The sequence below is a fragment of the Chanodichthys erythropterus genome, chromosome 13, assembly GCF_024489055.1.
Source record: "Chanodichthys erythropterus isolate Z2021 chromosome 13, ASM2448905v1, whole genome shotgun sequence".
Lineage (NCBI taxonomy): Eukaryota > Metazoa > Chordata > Actinopteri > Cypriniformes > Xenocyprididae > Chanodichthys > Chanodichthys erythropterus.
The window spans coordinates 26,588,031-26,607,622 of record NC_090233.1 but is presented as its reverse complement, the minus strand read 5'-3'; the positions used below and the strand labels follow the sequence as shown (position 1 = coordinate 26,607,622).

The window sequence follows — 19,592 nt, the reverse complement described above, 5'->3', positions numbered from 1 at the left end:
GGTGGTGCTGAGCACGGTTCAGATTATTTTATATTAATATATACATTTAAAGTGATAAAACAGTAGGTTGATAGCGAAATGTGTCATTTATATATATAATGAAATCATATTGGGGGTAGTTATAGTTATACCACTGTTTCCCTGTTCAGTCATTTCAGCCTGCATTACCTCTCTTCACCACACGATGGCGTTTTAAGCTGAATTCCTGGCGGGCAGTGAGCGCATCACAGGGAGACCTGCGCCTCTAACCAGCGTGAGATTCCCTCTCTCCCACATAACCGACACGAGCGCTCATCTATCACCAGTGTCTCTCCTCTCTCTACCTTCATTACCACCTCTCGACCATACCAGCATGCCTTCCAACCTGGATTTACAAGGTATATCGTTGTCGCCAATCTATATTTAGTAAACTGATGCTTTATTCACCGTTACACGGACGAAGCCTGTTTTTGTTCTTTGCGCGTGTGTGTGCGTTGCTAGCGGCCGATTGTCCTTATCTCATGCCTGCAAGTGCACCAGACAACCTGGATAAAACATCCAGGCGTGTGTATAACGGTCGCTATGTCTCATTTTCAGGCGGGAAAGCCTTCGGGTTGCTCAAAGCTCAGCAGAGGGAGAAGCTGGAAGAAGTAAATAAGGTAAATAAGCTAACGTTGATGGATTATTTTTTGTTTCAATCGGGAAACGAGATTATTGAACCGCCTCCATTCACTCTTGTGTTCCCAACCGCTTTGTCTGTAAATATAAGTGGGTTTTTTACTTTACTTCCCTTCTTCATCGTGGTCTCTTTGATGTTAAATGTTATTTTGGACAGCAGCGGAATTGTTAAGCTCGATTTTACAGCAGCAATGACCTAATTTAGTTAGACAGCTCGACCACATTAAGCCGCAAATCATTTCACAATCCAGAGCAAGGCTGTGTCTCAAAACCTACTGAGCTGCCTACGGAGACTGGATTTTAAATGATACTGTGAATGAGACACTGAAAATGATCAAAAAAAAATCGCTGTGTTGGTGCTAATTAGGTTTTGAAAGCCCCGTTCAACCCGCGCATGAGTCACCCACAGCTGCGTTAAATGCTCAAGGTTTCACCCAATAGTTTGGCCGTCATCCATTGGTCGGACAAACAGATAACTGATGCTGCCTTCACGTGCTTTAGGAATTATTGTAAATACAAGTTTTCCAAACTGCAACCCATTTTGAAACTTTAATGCGATGAACTCGTAATCACGACTTCAGAAGTGGGAATTATCAAATTTCCGATAGCACATGAAGGCAGCATTAGTTCAAATCCATTGGTTGAGCCAGTGTTGGGCGGGGCCAGGATGTTCAAACCACCAACATAGCATGTTTACAGGTTTTTGGGGAATAAATAAATAGGTACTATAAGCATATTAAATGTATCTTAAAGGGTTAGTTCACCCAAAAAATGACTTACCATCATGTCGTTTCACACCCATAAGTCCTTTCTTAATCTTTGGGACACACATTAAGATATTTTAGTTGAAATCCGATGGCTCAGTGAGGCCTTCATAGGGAGCAATGACATTTCCTCTCTCAAGATCCATAAAGGTACTAAAAACATATTTAAATCAGTTCATGTGAGTACAGTGGTTCAATATTAATATTATAAAGCGACGAGAATATTTTTGGAGCCCCAAAAAAACAAAATAATGACTTATTTAGTGATGGCCGATTTCAAAACACTGCTTCATGAAGATTCGGAGCACAAATGAATCAGTGTATTGAATATGCTGTTTTCGGAGCGCCAAAGTCACGTGATTTCAGCCGTTGGCAGTTTTGACACGTGATCTGAATCATGATTCGACACACTGATTCATTTGTGCTACGATGCTTCACGAAGCAGTGTTTTGAAATCGGCCATCACTAAATAAGTCATTATTTATTTGTTTTGTTTTTTTTGGCGCTCCAAAAATATTCTCGTCACTTTATAATATTAATATTGAACCACTGTACTCACATGAACTGATTTAAATATGTTTTTAGTGCATTAATGGATCTTGAGAGAGGAAATGTCATTGCTCCCTATGGAGGCCTCATGGAGCCATCGGATTTCAACTAAAATTTCTTAATTTGTGTTCCGAAGATTAATAAAGGTCTTACAGGTGTGGAACGGCAAGAGGGTGAGTAATAAATTACAGAATTTTCATTTTTGGGTGAACTAACTCTTTAATGTCACCATGAAAACAAAATTGACCATTGATATTTTTCATGTAAAATTGCATTATCTATTAGAAATGATTTATCCATGCACATCATTATTTGTGTGCCCCCGTAATCTTTAATCAAAATAACTTCCCTTCCTCTTGCAACAACATCTCTTCTCTGATGACATGTTTACCAGCCCGAAGGCGGGACAACCTGTCACTCACATCAGATCGGAGCATAAAGAAACCCCAATCAATCAATCAATCAATCAATCAATCAATCAATCAATCAATCAATCAATCAATCCCTAATAGACAAATCAAGTCCCATCCTATATTTTTCTTCCAGAAGCACTTTCACTTGAATATATACGTCACAATGGGGAAGAAAAGACTTTTGCAACTTCCATTTTATACCAACTTTAACCTTGAAAAAAATGACTTGACCTTTAAGCAAAAGAGGTGACCTGGTCTTGGGCGTTTCAAACAATCCCAGACCTTTACGAAAATCCCAAGAGGCTTGTTTTCTTGACTCGTGTTATTTTAAAGCTAATATTTAAAATCAGCCCTCTTTGAAGTGATAAGAGGCAGTGTGTCCCTCCGCAGCCGGCTGTCTCTGTGCTCTCAGACGGGAAACAGGTGTCTGTGATCCAGCATGAATGGACCCATTATGTGGGAGAGGGATGGAGGAGTGGGCAGCAGTGGCATTTGAGCTGCAGTCTCAGCGGCTGTTCTCTCTCTCTCTCTCTCTCATGTGGACTGCGGATGCTGGTGGGAGTGACAGCTTGGTTTGGTCACATGGACATTTAGAAATGATGAGAAAATCAGGTCATGTTCTGGCCTACTAGAGACATCTGGAGCACTTACCTGCGCATAGTGCAGAGGTGAATCTCTGGAAATGGGTCAAGAGCATGTTACATTTCACATAAGATGTTAAATTATAGTCCTAATGCATTTGAAGTCAATTTAGCACCATTATGTTTTTTTTTAATTGTTACATCGTTTTCATGACAGCATGTGTCAGCATTAAAGGTACAATTTGTGATATTTTTTTCCGCTAGAGGTCGCTAGAAGCCTATTCAAAACAAAGGCGTAGTTTGATGACGTAAAGTTTTAGAGTGGAAACTTGGGACATGTGGTCTCCATCTCAACGGACGGTGCAAAAGAATAGGGATTGGAGTCTGGAAGAACTCATGTTCGTGGATGCGATTATTAACGTTACTGTAGTATGAAGCAGAGCAGGACCGAGTGTTGTGGGAGCTGAACGAGGAGCTGGAGCGATTGATCAACACACGCCTCACAAGCAGCGGGACTTTTATTATGACACAGTCGCCGGCGCCGCTTCCGCTTTTCCGGTCATGAGTTTACGGGAGCTGTCCTTGTCGACAGAACCAGCGGCAGATGGTAAACAGTAATTATGTTCCATAAATAATTAACACAATCCACCATAAAACGTGCAAGAAGTAAATAAGGAACTGCTTGAAGCAAGCTAGTGGTTTGCTGGACGCTAGACTCTACTTCCGCATTTGTCCACGGCACTGTTGTCATGTGATTTCTACGTCAGTAAAGGCGGTAACAAAGGTAACTGCGTCATTGATAGGCGACTGCACTGCCCCGTGTCACTGTTTAGAATGGGAATTTTCTCATGATTTACAAGTAGTTGAAAACATTATAGATATTGTTAGTAATCAACTGGACAAAATATATAACATTAGCCTAGTGGTTTTTGGATATTTTACTGCAAAAATTTTACAAATTGTACCTTTAAATGGAAATTCACTATGAATTTTTTAAATACCGTTTTAATACCTGTTAATGATTCATCAATGAATATGTTTCTTTTTATATTTTTTATGGCAGTAATTCTTTATCAAAATGTCATAACTCCATCTACTGGTGAAACAGCAGGCTTCTCTGTGATGTATGCCAGACTTCTACAATCATTTGGTCTGCTTTTCTTACAATCACCCTCAAGCTCACATTCAGATCTGCCTCCATCCAATCAACAACCGATGAAACCAAGTACCCTCCCTACATTATTATTACTATTTTTTTTTTTTTTTTTGTCCTGTATTGTGTGTTGAATACAGGAAAAAATATATTTCAGTGCTTCTGTTACATTGTGACTTAACACATTTCCCACCCAATTATCCTAAATATTATTCTTATTACTAAAATGTGTTAATCACATTATTTTATTATAAAAATGAAAATAATCCTGTTAGGACAATCTTTTTTTTTAAATTAAATTAATAAATTATGGTATGGCATATTATGTGCTTAATATTAAATAGCATGTTTGTTTTTTTCTTTATACAGTAATGACAATTATCTGGTTGCTTGCCTAATGGTAATAATAAATTAAGGGAAATGTGCTTAATTGTTATGAAAATAATGCAGAAAGTTTTAGCGACACCAAAATAAGTTTCCATTTCTTTCTGTAAAATATAGGCTAATTTTTTATGTGTTCTTGACAGAAAGAATACTTATGTGTGGTATTATTACCACAATAAAAAAGTGTGGCATTACATTGGAAAATGTATCTGATGTGTCAATTTTGCATGTTTTGTTTGCCTCAGTCTGAGGTGTTTAGGGCTGTCGCAATAACCACAATATTGTAATACTGCGATACTGACAAGCAAACCGCAGACAGAGGATGGCAAGCAACCAACACTTTTTTTTTTTTTTTTTTTGAGGCTGTGCCCTTCTTGTTTTATACTTCATGCAGTTGTATTAAATGTTAAATAATAAGTTTATAATGATAAGTTATTAAATAAGTTAATAATGATAACAAGAGTAATTTTTTTTTTACTTAAAGGGTTAGTTCACCCAAAAATGAAAATTATGTCATTTATTACTATGAAAATTATATCATTAAATACTCACCCTCATGTCCTTCCACACAGGCAAGATCTTTGTTCATCTTCGGAACACAAATTAAGATATTTTTGATCAAATCCGATGGCTCAGTAAGGCCTGCATCGCCAGCAATAACACTCCCTTTTTTAATGGCCAGAAAGCTACGAAAAACATATTTAAATCAGTTCATGTGACTACAAAAATAACAAAATAGCAATTTTATTCCACAATATCTAGTGAAGGGTGATTTCAAAACACTGCTTCATGAAGCTTAGAATCTTTATGAATCATTTGTTTAGAATCAGTGGTTCAGAGCGCCAAAATCACATGATTTCAGTAAACGAGGCTTCGTTATGTCATAAGTGTTTTGAAACTTCAATAGATTTCAAGTGACTTTGGCAGTTTGATACACGCTCCGAACCACTGATTCAAAACAAAAGATTTGTAAAGCTTGGAAGCTTCATGAAGCAGTGTTTTGAAATCGCCCTTTACTAGATATAGTGGAATAAAGTTGCTATTTTGTTTTTTTTGGTGCACAAAAAGTATTCTCGTTGCTTTATGTTTTAAATATGTTTTTAGTAGCTTTCTGGGCATTGAAAAGGGGAGTGTTATTGCTGGCGATGCAGGCCTCACTGAGCCATCGGATTTGATCAAAATGATCTTAATTTGTGTTTCGAAGATCAACAAAGGTCTTGCCTGTGTGGAAGGACATGTGGGTGAATATTTAATGATATCATTTTAATTTTTGGGAGAATTAATCCTTTAAATAAGACTTTGTCACCATTATGATTCATACAGAGGCTTTGTAGATTTGCACCAAATGGACAGAAAGAAAGATAGAGAGAGATCGACTGTGCTCGCGTCTGTCCTTCTTCAGGTCATGTCATATATTCATGAAAAAAATTGTTCACCATGTCCAAAGAGGAAAGCGATATCTTTGTCGCAGCATCTTTTCAATGTTTAAGGTTGTTTCCCATTAATGGCATCAGTGCTGGTCACTGCTCGAATCAATACCATTGGTCTCTATGATGTGAAGCATCAGCTTCAGTATTATCCCAGCAACACTTTGCTCATCAATTGAGCCTTGTAAAGTGGCACTCATTTAAAATAATTCCAACATCTTGTTTCATTTATGAATGAAATGCGTTTTTGAACGTATTAGTTGAATAAATGGTTTAATGACTCACTCAAAGACAGTCCCTTGCAACCACCTACTGGCTTAGCAGTGTATCCTGCACTGACTGACAGCCTGTCGGAGATGCGCAGAGACAAATGTTCAAATTTGTTCTATTTCCTTAAGTTCCTGTTTCCCTGCTCTGTTTAGTTTCAGTTCCATTGGTTACTGATTATGTGCATTTGTTTTTTGTTGCATATTAGTTTCACCTGTGTCTAATTTAGTTTCCTTTTGCTCTACCTCTTTATTTATAGCCCTGTGTTTCAGTTGTTCTTGGTCAGTTCTCGTTTATGCGTTGTGTGATTTGTGTTATTCTCTTGCGTGTTCATTTAGATTGTTTGGATGGTTATTAAAGTCTGTTAAAGGGGAAAAAAATGACAATAATATTGCAATATTGAGCCACTCAAAAATACCACAAGGGGAAAGTCTGTTACCATGACAGCCCTAGATGTGTTGATCTGATAAGAAGTCTGTGAGATGCTGCAGACCAGTGAAAAGCAAACAGTGTGTATCAAATGAAACAAACTCAGTTTCGAATTTTGTTGTGAAGGAATATTGATGTGTAGTCGAGACTGAGGTAGAAGGCGGCACTCAAGCTCTTTCATCTCTCAGCGTGACTCAGAGGGCTCACAGCATAGTTTTCATCATACTGATGAGTCATAATTAAATGTTCAAGGTTTCTTGATGCTCCTCGGACACATATAGATCCACACACACATGCTGTTTGCTTTTACAGCACATTCTTTCACTTAGTCAGCAGCATCTCACGCCAACCATAATTAAAATCCACTCACAAACGCACCCACTCGCGCTTTGTGTAATTGCCCCAATACACATACACGTATTCACTGATAGTGAAGTCTCATATCACACATGTGGATCTTTGATTTATGGGCCTCAGTCAGAGTTTTGTCATGTCATAGATCATTAACAAAGATGTTAGAATTTAACAGCAAGTGTTGTGTTGTTCTGCACTGTTCAGTGTTCCTGGTAACAGGAGGACTGTGGAAGCCCTTTTTGTTTTGTTATTGCTGTTTACACTAACTAGTTGCCTGCGTTTGTGAAGCATGCTTATCTTCTGACTGACACTAATTCTCTTACGATTTTGGCCAGTCTGTTATACAGTTAAAGCCCCGATTTATTCTCATGGCAGTGAGTAAGTTCGAAATACCAGAGCAGCGACATACTGTTAGTGAACATTGCATACTCTCCTCTCAATAACAGAATAAACACACAACTAAAATGACAGTGGTGAGAAAAGAGCAGTTAAGAAAGCAGCTGTTCATAGAAATGTGGACATGTTTGCACTAGCTCTGCAATTCGACCCTCCTGTCAAATCATATCACATTAACTTGTATAGGAAATTATACAACCGATTGCTTGAAAGTAAGCAGCTTTTCAGTATTAAACATGAAAAAACACATTACATCAATTTCTGCTATAAAGCAGCTCTCCAGTGTGTTCATGTCTGATCTCGACAAACTGAACAGAAGAAATGATTTCCACGTCAAAGAAGGTGGAGCCTCAGAGCACGCCTGCCCATTACGTAATTGCCACTTTACAGTGGTAGTTTGAAGGTGTTTAAAAGGGAAAGGAAAAAGCCGGAGTGAGCTTTTCTGGAATGATGGTTTTGGAAACCTGTTTTGAACTCCCAAAATGAACTTTGTTTTGGCCTGATTATCTCTGAAATTATATTGCACCAGTTCATTCTTTGATTTAGTTGTAGGGGGCAAAAATTGACAAACGGAAAGGCATCCCACAAAGCCTAGGCATATCAGAGAATTGTCTGAAAATGTTAATAAAATCTGAACAAATTTCTATGGGTAATGGCTCTAAAATATTTAACCAGCTTGTTCTGTTGTGATATTTAAAAAGTCATTAAATAGTTATAAAGACTGAAAAAGGTCATACAGGTTCATTGGCTGAAATTTTTTGGGACCTTTTGTAATTCACTTATAGGAGCTTGTGCACTGGGTGGATATAGGAACTAAGTTATAGGAACTAGGGCAGTCCCCCAAGGACTACATTTTCCTGGTTGCATTTGCACCACCAGTTTGAAGGGATGCAAGCCGTTGCTTATGTCCTGCTGCTCTGGTTGTTGTGCGGGACTTCAGTTTTGATGGCAATGAGAACAGCTTTGCCAGAGCCTAAGCACACAGCGCTCACATTCTCCATCTTACATTCTGTTTAACAGCCCTATCTTATACGTTATTGGATACAACTGTTAAACAAAGAAAGTATACGGTTTAAGGTTTATGGCGTTTGCCATGTAGTTGATGCCTAGTGACGCTAGCTGAGCAGAAATGCATAATCATGTTTACGTAATCATCCATCACCACGTTTATGGAGCAAATATATAGGCTATAAACTGCACGGCTTTTTAAAAATGGCGGGTGCCAGTGTTTTGCATGCATTAAGCCAATCAGTGCACTCACTGGTAGTTCCTATTGTGTTGGGTTAGACACTACTCTGAAGTAGAACTAATTATGTTCCCCTCAAAAGACATTCCTAGAACTAAAACCATTCCCAGTTCCTGCGGTACAAACATGCCAAAAAGCAGCACCATTAGTTATAGGAACTATGAAGAAGGTTCTCTGGTGCAAAAGCCCGTAATGAAATGATCAATTGTTTTACATGTAGCCGCAGACTCATATGGGTCTTATACATGACAATATATAGCTGTCTTTATGTTTTATTTAGGTGATTATATTTGGGTGTCCATCAAAAAGTTTTAAAAGCACTGTCGTAGAAAATAAAACTGCATGGTGGAGAAATGGCGCTCTGTTCATTCTCTGGGCTTCTGCCATGAGGAAGAACAACCATAATCATTTATAATCATTTATCCAACCGGTCTGTTCCAGTTAGAGATCATGCTCTCTCTTTCATTCTCTCTATTTGCAGGAGTTTATGGAAGATCAGAAGTACCGGGATGAGGAGGATTTACAAGAGAAGTTGGATTCTTTTAAAAGTAAGAGTTCCAAACGAAAGGATAGTTGAAATATTTTAAACACACATTCTCTCTAGTGTTTATATGCACATGTTTAGGTCTGTTTGTTTGTGGCGTGAATGCTAAGAGAGCTTGTGTGGGTGTTTGCGCATGTGTGATTGACTTGCTTTCTCCATATGGTCTAGCAGGAATGTGCTGGTCTTGCCCCCTTGTTGTTTTAGTGCTAAGGGTTTTGGACATGTGCTTCTTGTGGGAGGGGAGAATAACGGTTTGTGTGTGTGTGTGTGTGTGTGTGTGTGTGTGTGTGGGAAAGGACAACTGGAATGTAAACGAACAGTCCTCTGAGCCTTTTGGTCAAAGCTTAAATGTGGTTTTGCTTTTCTCTGTGAAAACCCTCATGCACACTTCAGCCACCTGAATCCTGAAGTCATTTTCCTGCTCTTTCTAATGTTAACCCTTCTCAAAAGATGACCTATGAGGTTTGAAGTAAATATTGACCCTATTTACTTTTTTGACACAAGTTCCAAGTAGTGTTGTTCCAAGTAAAAAATGTTTTTCTTTTTAATCATTAATAATAACTTGATTCTAAAAAAGGAAGGGATGCTTGGAAAAAAATGTGTATGTGTGTGTATATATACATATAAGCATGCATAACTCTATAGGGAGAGGTAAACAAAAACTCTGTTTTGAGCAGGGTTGAGCAGATTCTTAAACACCTCTGATTGGCTGTTGCATTCACACACTCAACAGATATGTCTGTGATTGGCTACAATGATCAACGCTTAAAAAAAATCAACCTTTGATGCATTTCACAGATCACTTGCACAGATACACATGGGAGCAGAGCAAGTGTTTTCAATTAATTTTTATGGAAGTTGAGCTTCCATAGGAATGAATTGAAAATGGTCTGAGCCAGTAGACACGCACCGAATGAATGCTCGTATGGCCTTGCGCATTTTACTTTCACTTTCAAATTAGCACCAATTCGGGGGTGGCTTTTCAACCCCTCCCCACTAACCACCTGTCTCCATTTTGCTACGTAATGCCCACTTGTCAAGTCCTGCTCTACTTTTTTCCGCCCTTTCTCTCTCATTCCTGTTTTAGTCAGAAATACGTCAGATTGCAGAATAAAATGGGTTGCGAGGCATGTTTCATGTTAACTTTAGACCCAAGGGACTCTAAATTATTTACTACCAGCCGTCCACAGTGTGTACATTTGGGTTTGTAGGTCATTATCAAGAGGGAGTGATCAGGTTAAAGGGGTTAAGTGGCTCTGCATGTTACAATGTTTTTTTGTTAAACAAAAAGTAAAAAAAACAGAGGAAAGGACAGAAGTCAGGCACAATGGACAGGAGTAGTGCTCAACCCTTGAGATTGCTCTTGACACTGTTGAAATGAAGGCGCACGCTCTCACACACACACAAGCACACAGTCAGAGCACTTGCCGCAGTGTTTGACCCACTAATGTCAGTGTGTGTATGCTGCTGCCCTATAACCAGAAATGAAATGAGACAGTTTGGTGAAAAGAATACAGTTGAGAATAAGAGGGGACACTATCCAAAAAAAGAACCATTTAGAGAGATAGTGATTCAGTGAGTGAAAATTGTGAGTTAAATTTAGGCAGCGTCAGTGCATTTCGATAAAAGACCTCTCTTGCCAGCTCTGTTTCACACGCGCTCATTCAGCTCGGGGCTGAACAGGCTGCGTTTGTGTTCATAGGGGGCCATTGTAACCCTCTCCTTCCCATCAGACTCCTCTCACGGTGACTCCGTTACACTTTCAATGCGTCCACTCCAACAGAAGCCTCATTGTGAGATTGAAACAACACAGAATGTATAAGATGGAGGGAAGAGAGAGGAAATACTCTGGAACTAGAATAATCTAGCAAAATCAAATAGGACAAGGATTCAAATCTGGTACTAGCTGTCCTCATTTACAGATATAGCTAGCCATCCTTTGTGAAATAGGCCTCATTACAATTAAAAACACAGAGAAATGCAGGGCTTTCCAAACTTCCTCTCTGTTGTTTCCCTCTTAACCGCAGCTGTCACATGCTTGACCTCTAGATGCTGCCACTGTCAGATGCTGCTGGCAGTTGTGTGTGTGTTTATGCTTTGTACATTTGCATTGTTCTTGCTGACCTATTAAAAATGTTGCTTGTTTTGTTTTTTTCCAATCCACAGATAAATATGCAGAGTTTGACCTGAACGATCAGGGGGAGATCGGTAAGTGTGTGTGTCTGTGTGCATGTGTAGTTAAGACTGTGAGTGTTAGTGAGGAAGGCCTCTTTTGTCATGCCCACAGCACATGATACCATGCTTGACAGATGGGAAACATGAGAACTCACCTGCAACCAACTTAAAGGTTACTGTAATAATATTCAGGAACACCATATGAAAACATTCATTTTAATTTTTGACTGGCAGTTCACACTGTAGTCTTACAATTTGAATATTTTTTGGACACTCCTTTTTCTTTACATTAAACTTCATGATTTCAAAAGTTTTAAGAGCTGAACGCTTACTTTAAATCTTCCTAGAGAGCCACCGCTCTAAAAGAGTAAAGTTGCTGTGGGGAAAAATAAAATTTGCATTGTAGAACATGTTTCAGTTTCATTGTCAAAACAACATGAAATAAAGACATTCAAGAGAATCAAGCAAGAGAATCTACACATTGGCAACACATTATTGCGACACATTAAGTGCTTGCATTTCTATTTGCGTAAAGTGTGTTTTGTTGAGCATGATTCATCAGTGAATGTTATTTTGAATATTTAATCTAAATATAATCAACTAAAACATCTAGTACAACTTTGTGTTGTGGCTGGTTTAACCACAATGTAGGTGGGGATAAATAACATTAACAATAATATTAATACAATATTTAGTAACATATATTAATATATGATAAATAATAACACAGCTCAAGCTCACTTTGGACTATTTTCTACTGTATTGGTTTGTAGCATTGATCAGCGGTTTGCAGAAGCAGCAATGGCATCGAGCGATTTTTGCAGGTTGTGCAAAAAAAAAAAAAACATGAAAGTGAGTTGTATTTACACCCACTCGAGCGATTTGTTTGCTAAACTAAAGAAGTCATTCAGCATCGTCGAGAGGTTAAAAGGAATTGGATTGACGGTTGTGCTTGCCGTCGCTTCTCTATCGTCATCGTGTTATACCCGCCAATAGAGAGCAAGGTGGATAAGCCAGTCTGTGATTGGTTCCTGCAAAAGTGTAACAGAAGCAGTAGAAATGAATGTACTGGTTTCCAGACTGAGTTGCCGGGCGAAATCAAATCGCCGGCAGATCAGGCTGGGTTTACCCAGTCTAATAGGCCCTCATTCCTGATTGTAAATCTAAACAGCTGAAGTTTGTGGCAAGGAGATGAGGGCACTTCAGTGGATGATTCATGGTATACTTGCACAAATGTGTGGTTTGTGATAGCAAGTATGTTTATATGAGTGAGAGGCGTACTGTATAATGTCGGACACAAAAACTGAATTCACAGTGAGGGTAAAATAAGTTTTTGAAATCTTTCCACTAATGCAAATTATGTGGGAAGATGAACAGTGACAGCTCTGTGTAGCTCTACTTACTATAGCAGCATGTTTGGTCTTGTATTATCAGCCCTGTGGCTGTTTACACACCCAGCACAGATCACACATATGTGTTGTTGTCTTCAGGATGCTATCACATGTTCATTGCTAAAGTTTAAATGCATGAGTGTTAGAGTTGTGCTAAACTACATAACTAGTCTGTTTTAAAGGATTAGTTCATTTCGGAATTGAAATTTCCTGATAATTTACTCACCCCCATGTCATGCAAGATGTTTATATCTGTCTTTCTTTAATATTGGACTTTTTTTTTAGGTCCAAATTGCAGTTTTAATGCAGCTTCAAAGGGCTCTACACGATACCAACGAGGAATAAGGGTCTTTTCTAGAGAAACGATTGGTCATTTTTCTAAAAAAGAAATTAAAATTGATATACTTTTTAAAATGCTCATCTTGCACTACTCTGCGATGCACCACGCATTATGTAATTATTTTCTCCTCCAACTTCAAAATCGTCTGACATCGTTGTTTTCCCTTTTTTTGTAAAGGCCGTTTGACTTAGTCTTTGCATGGTTGATTTGTAGACACTGGATTAGTACTTCTGTGAAGTGAAAGATGAGCATTTGTGGTTGAAGAGTTTTTTTTTTTTTTTTTAAATAACATCGTTTCATTACAAAAGACCCTTATTCCTTGGCTGGGATCATGTAGAGCCCCTTGAAACTGCACTGAAACTGCAATTTGGATCTTGAACCCATTGTATCCCAGTGAAATCCACTATATAGAGAAAAATCCTGGAATGTTTTCCTCAAAATCCTTAATTTCTTTTCAACTGAAGAAAGACAAACATCTTGGATGACATGGGGGTGAGTAAATTATCAGGAAATTTTAATTCTGAAGTGAACTAATCCTTTAAAAGTGCTACAGAGGATGTTTTGTTTTATACATTTTTGCAATATTACTTGAAACTGTCTTTACTAACTGATAAAAGAATATTTATTAGGTGCACTGTAAGGAATAATATTAATGTACATCATCTGTGCATGAGGTAGGGCCTTAAAAACATCAGCCAATCGTTGGCCCTCTGGCTTGTCAATCACTGCCATGACGTTCCTTGTGAGAGACGAGCGCAGATGCGCGCTCCAGTAACTTTCCACAGGTGCCGCATGCAATGTTTTTGTCAGGAGTAACAACTGCAGATTATGAGTTACCTGCGGTGAGTCCGACATAATGAATCCACTAACACGACAGAGCGAATGCCGGTGGTAAACACTCGTGTTCCAATACTCGTGCACGAGTTTTGGGAGGCGTTCCCTCGAAATGAGCTGTGAAGGAGGGGGGGTTGTTCTTACGCATGCACTAATTTAAAAAACTCAGTAACAGTCTTTGGTTTCTCAGTCGACGAAAACAACATCCTCTTTATCACATTTAAGTAAACCAAATAGGATGATTTTTGGATCATGTAAATCTATAAATCTCTGTTGGCATGATGAAAGTGTTTGTGTGATAGCTGTCTGTGTTTCCTTTGCAGACATGATGGGCATGAAGCGAATGATGGAGAAGTTGGGTGTGCCAAAGACTCATCTGGAGATGAAGAAAATGATCTCCGAGGTGACAGGGGGCTGCAGCGACACCATCAACTACAGGGACTTTGTGAAAATGATGCTTGGCAAGCGATCAGCTGTTCTCAAACTGTAAGTGTGTTTAAACATGTTTCTGTGATTCTTTGTGCATGTTCTCTCTTTATCTTGTTTTTAATTTTGGCAAATACCATTATGCTCAATTGTCGGACTATCTCCTGCTGTGACTGAGTCCAGCTATTTTTAGATATGTCGACGTGTGTGTGTTTAATCTTGTCAGCACATCCTGTGCAGGATCGGCATATCTTTGCCATTATCTCTCAGTGGGAGAGGAATCTGCTGTGACAGGTGATGTCATCACCATGAGACACTAGGGATTGGATCAATACCAGAAATTTGGCTCTGGTACAGTACAAGCCTCTGGTACCTCAATATCAATACTAAATTGATACCGAAGGATATAAATAAATGGCCTTGAGTGACTGATAAAATTAAACTGGCTGTCAATGATCAATATTGAAATTATCAAATGAAATGGGGGAAAATATATTTTTTGGTGGTCTAACAAAATTAATCTTTTGTTATAAAAAGTTCTGTCATGCTGTCTGAACTGTGCAGCACATTGTTGCTTAGGTCAGCCATTGAAGTTTGCAAAATGATTAGGCTTATATTTTGTGACAGTATCTTTTGTTTGTTTGTTTTGTATTGTTTAAAGGGGGAGGGGAGGGGGTGGGTGGGCATCTTTTAAATGGTGTCATTCTTTCAAATTTGTTTGCACTGCTGCATTCAGCCTTTAAAACTTTAAATTAGGGATGCTTTAATCAGGACTTTTGCAGCCAGTACCGAATATCTTTTTATCACGATCTCCTGATATGTAAGCTCTCTGTTGACTGTCACTGTTAACCTTTAAAATTTGAAGAAAACATATTTGATCATGTTTGAAGGTTCTTATGTTACAACCCCAGAAAAAAAGTGATTACATTTATTGATTTATTCATGCTTGATCTGTTTTACTGAACATATGTTACATGTGTAAACATGTGTAAAATTTATAATTACATAGAAGTAACAAGTAATAAGATCCTGGTTGATGAGTGATAATCTTCCTGCGCTGTTTCAGCTGTGCGCTCAAATTTTATGGCGCATGATCAATTTTATGATTTATCAAAACCTGTCAATCTGAGCAATCAATCCAATCCAAGTGCTCTCCAGCTGTAAAACAGTATCTGATTGGTCTCGAAACGTTGTCCCATTCCCTGCCCACCATACCCGAGATCCAGTGTCCATTGGTTGAAATTTTAAATGAAAACATTGTGTCATGATCGCAACACGATCAGATCCCGGAAGTCCTTTAGCTTTAGGATTTTCTTTTTTCACATTTTTTTTTTGGGTGGGGTAGGAGATACAGCTACCCCTAATTATGGCTGTTAATGACACAAATGTGGATGCTGTCCAATTTGGCACGGGTACCCCTGAACACCTCCCTAGTCTCAGTGGAAGTGATAAGCAAAACCTTCAACTTCCTGTTTTCCGTTCCTTTTATGTGAAAGACATGGCTGTGGTTTGTAAAAGAAAATTAGGTTTTCTGGGACAAACACTAGTTTGTGCCAAGATTGATGATTCATCGAAACCATCTTAAGCTGTTTTTCACAAGGCAAAAAGTGGACACACAGACTAGAGTCTCTAACACACAAGCGCTCAGATTTGAGAATCACAGTACAGAACATTCTGGCTGAACAGCCATTGGAGGTGTCATAGTGTATGTTGGATCACAAGTAAATGCCCATAGCAGAGTGAAATGGAACAGATATGATTGCGGTAGCGAATGAAGATATGGTGGAGAATGTGGGCAACATTTAGCAGGTGGTACATTTAGGAAAACACAAAAGAAACCTGCTATTTTATAGTGCACCAGGTGGAAGTTGTTCTGCGTGACCAACCATTTCAAAAAGTTATTGCACACATCTCTTCGGTAAACTGCACAATTTGTGGCATGGTTTCTGCCCGTAACTCTGTCGCATGAATTATGTGCTGATATTGTGTTCAAATCCCATATTCTACACATTGTGAATGGGCAATTTGTGACTAGCTGTTAGTTGACTTAAGTTGGGCTTGTTAAGGGCTTATGAGAGATTTGTCAAGGTTTACCTGAAACAGAAAGTCGCATGGTCTGAATAGATCAGTCAGCAGTTCTTCGCTGTCACTGTCATCCTCTGTTCTTTATTTTATCTCATGTCTCCAGAACCCCAGGGTTTTGTCTGATCCAGCCTTTGTGGTTCAACAAGCTAGTCCAGTTTCTTTTCTCTTACAGTGCACTTATGCTGTCTCTAGCTTTCTTTACAAATCTTGTTTTGACTTGTTTTGCTCAGTGGGAAGCTAGGTTTGCTTATAGCCAGTGTTGACACTGATTGGACACATTTTGACTCCCTGTGTGGTGTTCTTAAATACCTATAGTTGGTCATAGAATCCTTGTGTGCCTAACGTGTTTGTGCATATTATATATGTTGACCTCTGTAATATAATATTATATATTTATAATATTGTGATAAAACATTTGATCTAAATTACAGTTGATTTAATTGAGTCATTTTGCTTATTTAATTGATAATACACATGTTATGTTAAGTTAATTTTGTTTTTAAGGAGTACCTTGTTTGGTTTTCTGACAGACCAGAAGTAAATGATCACACTTACATTCCCTTGTAGTGATGGCGAGATTCTGGTCCTCTTTGTTTAGAAGTCACACCTAGCTTCTTTGTGGTCAAAAGTGACCAAAGCATTGAAATGTAACTCTTTTTTCCCCCCTTTTTTTCAGGAAAAATAATGTAATATGTTTTTGCTCATTAATATTTTTGATTATTATTTAAAATTTTGAGAGGATTTTATGATACTATGCAATATTTATAAAAATTTTATTAGCTATTTTTCAATTTTTTGAAGGTAGGTTAGTGCCATCTGGTGGGAGTAAAAAAAAAAGAAAAACTTGGGTAATGCCATAGTGTAACCACTAGATTCCTTTATAGTTGTCTATAAAGTGACTTATAAATTCTCTTATGGTTTTTAGACATAAATACTTTTTTATTATTAAGTTGTGGATTTGGATTTATACTACTACTGGATATTTATTTATACTACTTTTTGTTGTTGTTGTTGTTGTTGTTTTTTGTTGATTTGAAGTGTCAGTTTTTGCATTAATTTTACTATAGTCAAACCTGCACACAAAGGAGGACTTTTTGTTACACATTAACAATTGTCCATTTTGCACTCTTGACATTTTAGAGTGTCACCCCTTCATTGCTGTGCACCTTTTTTCTGCACAGTGGCTGAATTGTAGTTTGTACCACCAAGATTCTCTGAGTTTTCTTTTCTTTTTCTTTTTTCTCTTATTTCCCATCCGTTTCCTATGTTGATAATTTTTGACCACGAAGGAGCCGTGTGTGACTTTTTTTTTTTTTTTCACATGGATAAAGTGTCATCCCATTCCAATGAAGCAAAAAATAAATAAATTTCAAAACAAAATCTTTTGGTAATTTTTGACCGAAGAGGACCAGAGGGTTAAACTTGCACATAAAAATACTTACAGAGCTAATGGCTAAAATAGTTTACCAATGTTTTCCACTTAAATAAAGGTTCTAATTACTTCTAGGTGCCAAGAGTTTTTATTTATTTTTTTTTTATTTTTTTATACATTGTCTACACCCCTGTTCTGGAATATTTTAGATCTGATGGTTGAAATGGAATTACTTTGACCTGATTTTACTGATATCAAATTTCCTCTCTTCTCTTATACAGGGTCATGATGTTTGAAGACAAAGCTAACGGGACCAGCGGTAAACCTGATGGACCCCCACCCAAACGTGACATCACCAGCCTACCATAGAGCAGTGTGGAGATGGATTTGATTGGCGTCCCTGCATTCGCAAATCCCTCCCATTTACCATTAGGTGCTAGGTTTCTATAGCCTTACCTAGAATCTTTTTGCCAAGATCCAGGGAAATCTTAGTTCATAGATGGACAAAAAAAAGTGAAAGATGTCTATATATTTGCTGTGAAGAAGTCGAAGCGCAAAGTAGCTTTTTATAAGTAAACAAATGTATATATTTATATGAAAAGGGTGTTTTTGAATAGTGTTTACAAGCACAAATCCTGTGGGTGAAGTACTAGTGAAGTTTAGTGTGTAACACTGAAAGTGTACGAAGTAATAGTGTGTATGGGATGACAATTTTAGCTTGCAAGATAGATTTTAAGAATTAAGATTGAGAATTAAGATTCTTTTGTCTTCCCCCAAAATGTGTGCTTGTTTTTTTGTTTTTTTCCATTTCAATATGTTCATGTTTTGCCAGTTCAGTCGTACCTGCATTTTGGTAACTCTGCTCAACTTGTCCTATAGTGTGACACTGTAGATGTGTGTGAGGCTCTTTTAAGATTCAGATAGTGCTCGGCCATGTAACTGCTTTCCAAGGCACAGGGAGTGAGAACGCTGGAATTTGAGTGAGGGAGAAAGCAAAAAGGGAAGACCGTTCATTCCTTAAACTTTGTTTGCTCATTCTACTCATCCCTTTTTCGCTCTCCACAGTCTTCAAACTCTGTTTCTTGTCATCCTGTTTGTGCGCGTCCAATGACTGTAATCTGTAACATTGTACCGTATAAGCACATTATCAGTTAAGTACACACATATTGTGCAGACATGCTTTGAATCACACTTTTAGGCAAGCTTTTATAAATTCTCCTGCTTAAATTGAGAATGAGGTTGTGGTGTGAGGAAGGATGTGTCACTGATCGCAGCTTTTTAGATCTGTAGGAGGGTTGGTTTTAGTCACTATAGCCGGTTAGTTTGAAACCACTCTTTCCAAGTGCCTCACTCAGTTTGATGTAGCAGAGGTTTTGAGTGAAGATTGAGTGAAGCATCTTTGAAATGGATTTTGTTTGTGTGTTTGCGTGTGCGTGTGCTTGGAATTTATATTCTGATGAGTAGTTTTTTTTTTTTTTTTTTTTTTTTTTTTTTTGAGACATTCCAAGAATGTCGTTGTGTGGTGTAGTCCTTGGAAATGTTGTCATGTTTTTAACCCAAGCAAAATGTGTTGTGCAGCTCTGATGCAAATATTCCAGTAGTGCTTTTGTCCTTTATTTTATTTTCCACTGGCCTCAAGTTTTCTTTGTATAAAATGTGCTATGTAAGGCAAGCAAAATGATTTCAAGAGTTTTTTTGTTTTTGTTTTCTTTTAATTAAGATGAAGACATAAGAGATCAGTCAACAATAGCAGGTGTGGCTTTCACTTCCATTTCAGATTTTATCTGCAAACAAAGCAACTCTTT

General features: G+C 38.0%; 1 protein-coding gene across 3 annotated transcripts; it reads left to right on the top strand.

Moving 5' to 3' along the window:
• The first annotated feature begins 243 nt into the window (after window positions 1-243).
• Window positions 244-19,284, top strand: aif1l (allograft inflammatory factor 1-like). 3 transcript variants are annotated; one of them, XM_067407962.1, is made up of 6 exons: window positions 244-377; window positions 577-638; window positions 9,102-9,168; window positions 11,331-11,372; window positions 14,228-14,390; window positions 18,069-19,284. In XM_067407962.1, the coding sequence occupies exons 1-6, from the start codon at window positions 353-355 to the stop codon at window positions 18,154-18,156; spliced, it is 447 nt and encodes a 148-aa protein (XP_067264063.1). In that variant the 5' UTR covers window positions 244-352; the 3' UTR covers window positions 18,157-19,284. The 3 variants fall into 3 exon arrangements, with proteins under 3 accessions (XP_067264063.1, XP_067264065.1, XP_067264064.1); XM_067407964.1 differs by lacking the exon at window positions 577-638 and having other exon boundaries at window positions 295-377; XM_067407963.1 differs by lacking the exons at window positions 244-377; window positions 577-638 and adding an exon at window positions 3,632-3,641 and having other exon boundaries at window positions 9,104-9,168.
• The last annotated feature ends 308 nt before the right edge of the window (window positions 19,285-19,592 follow it).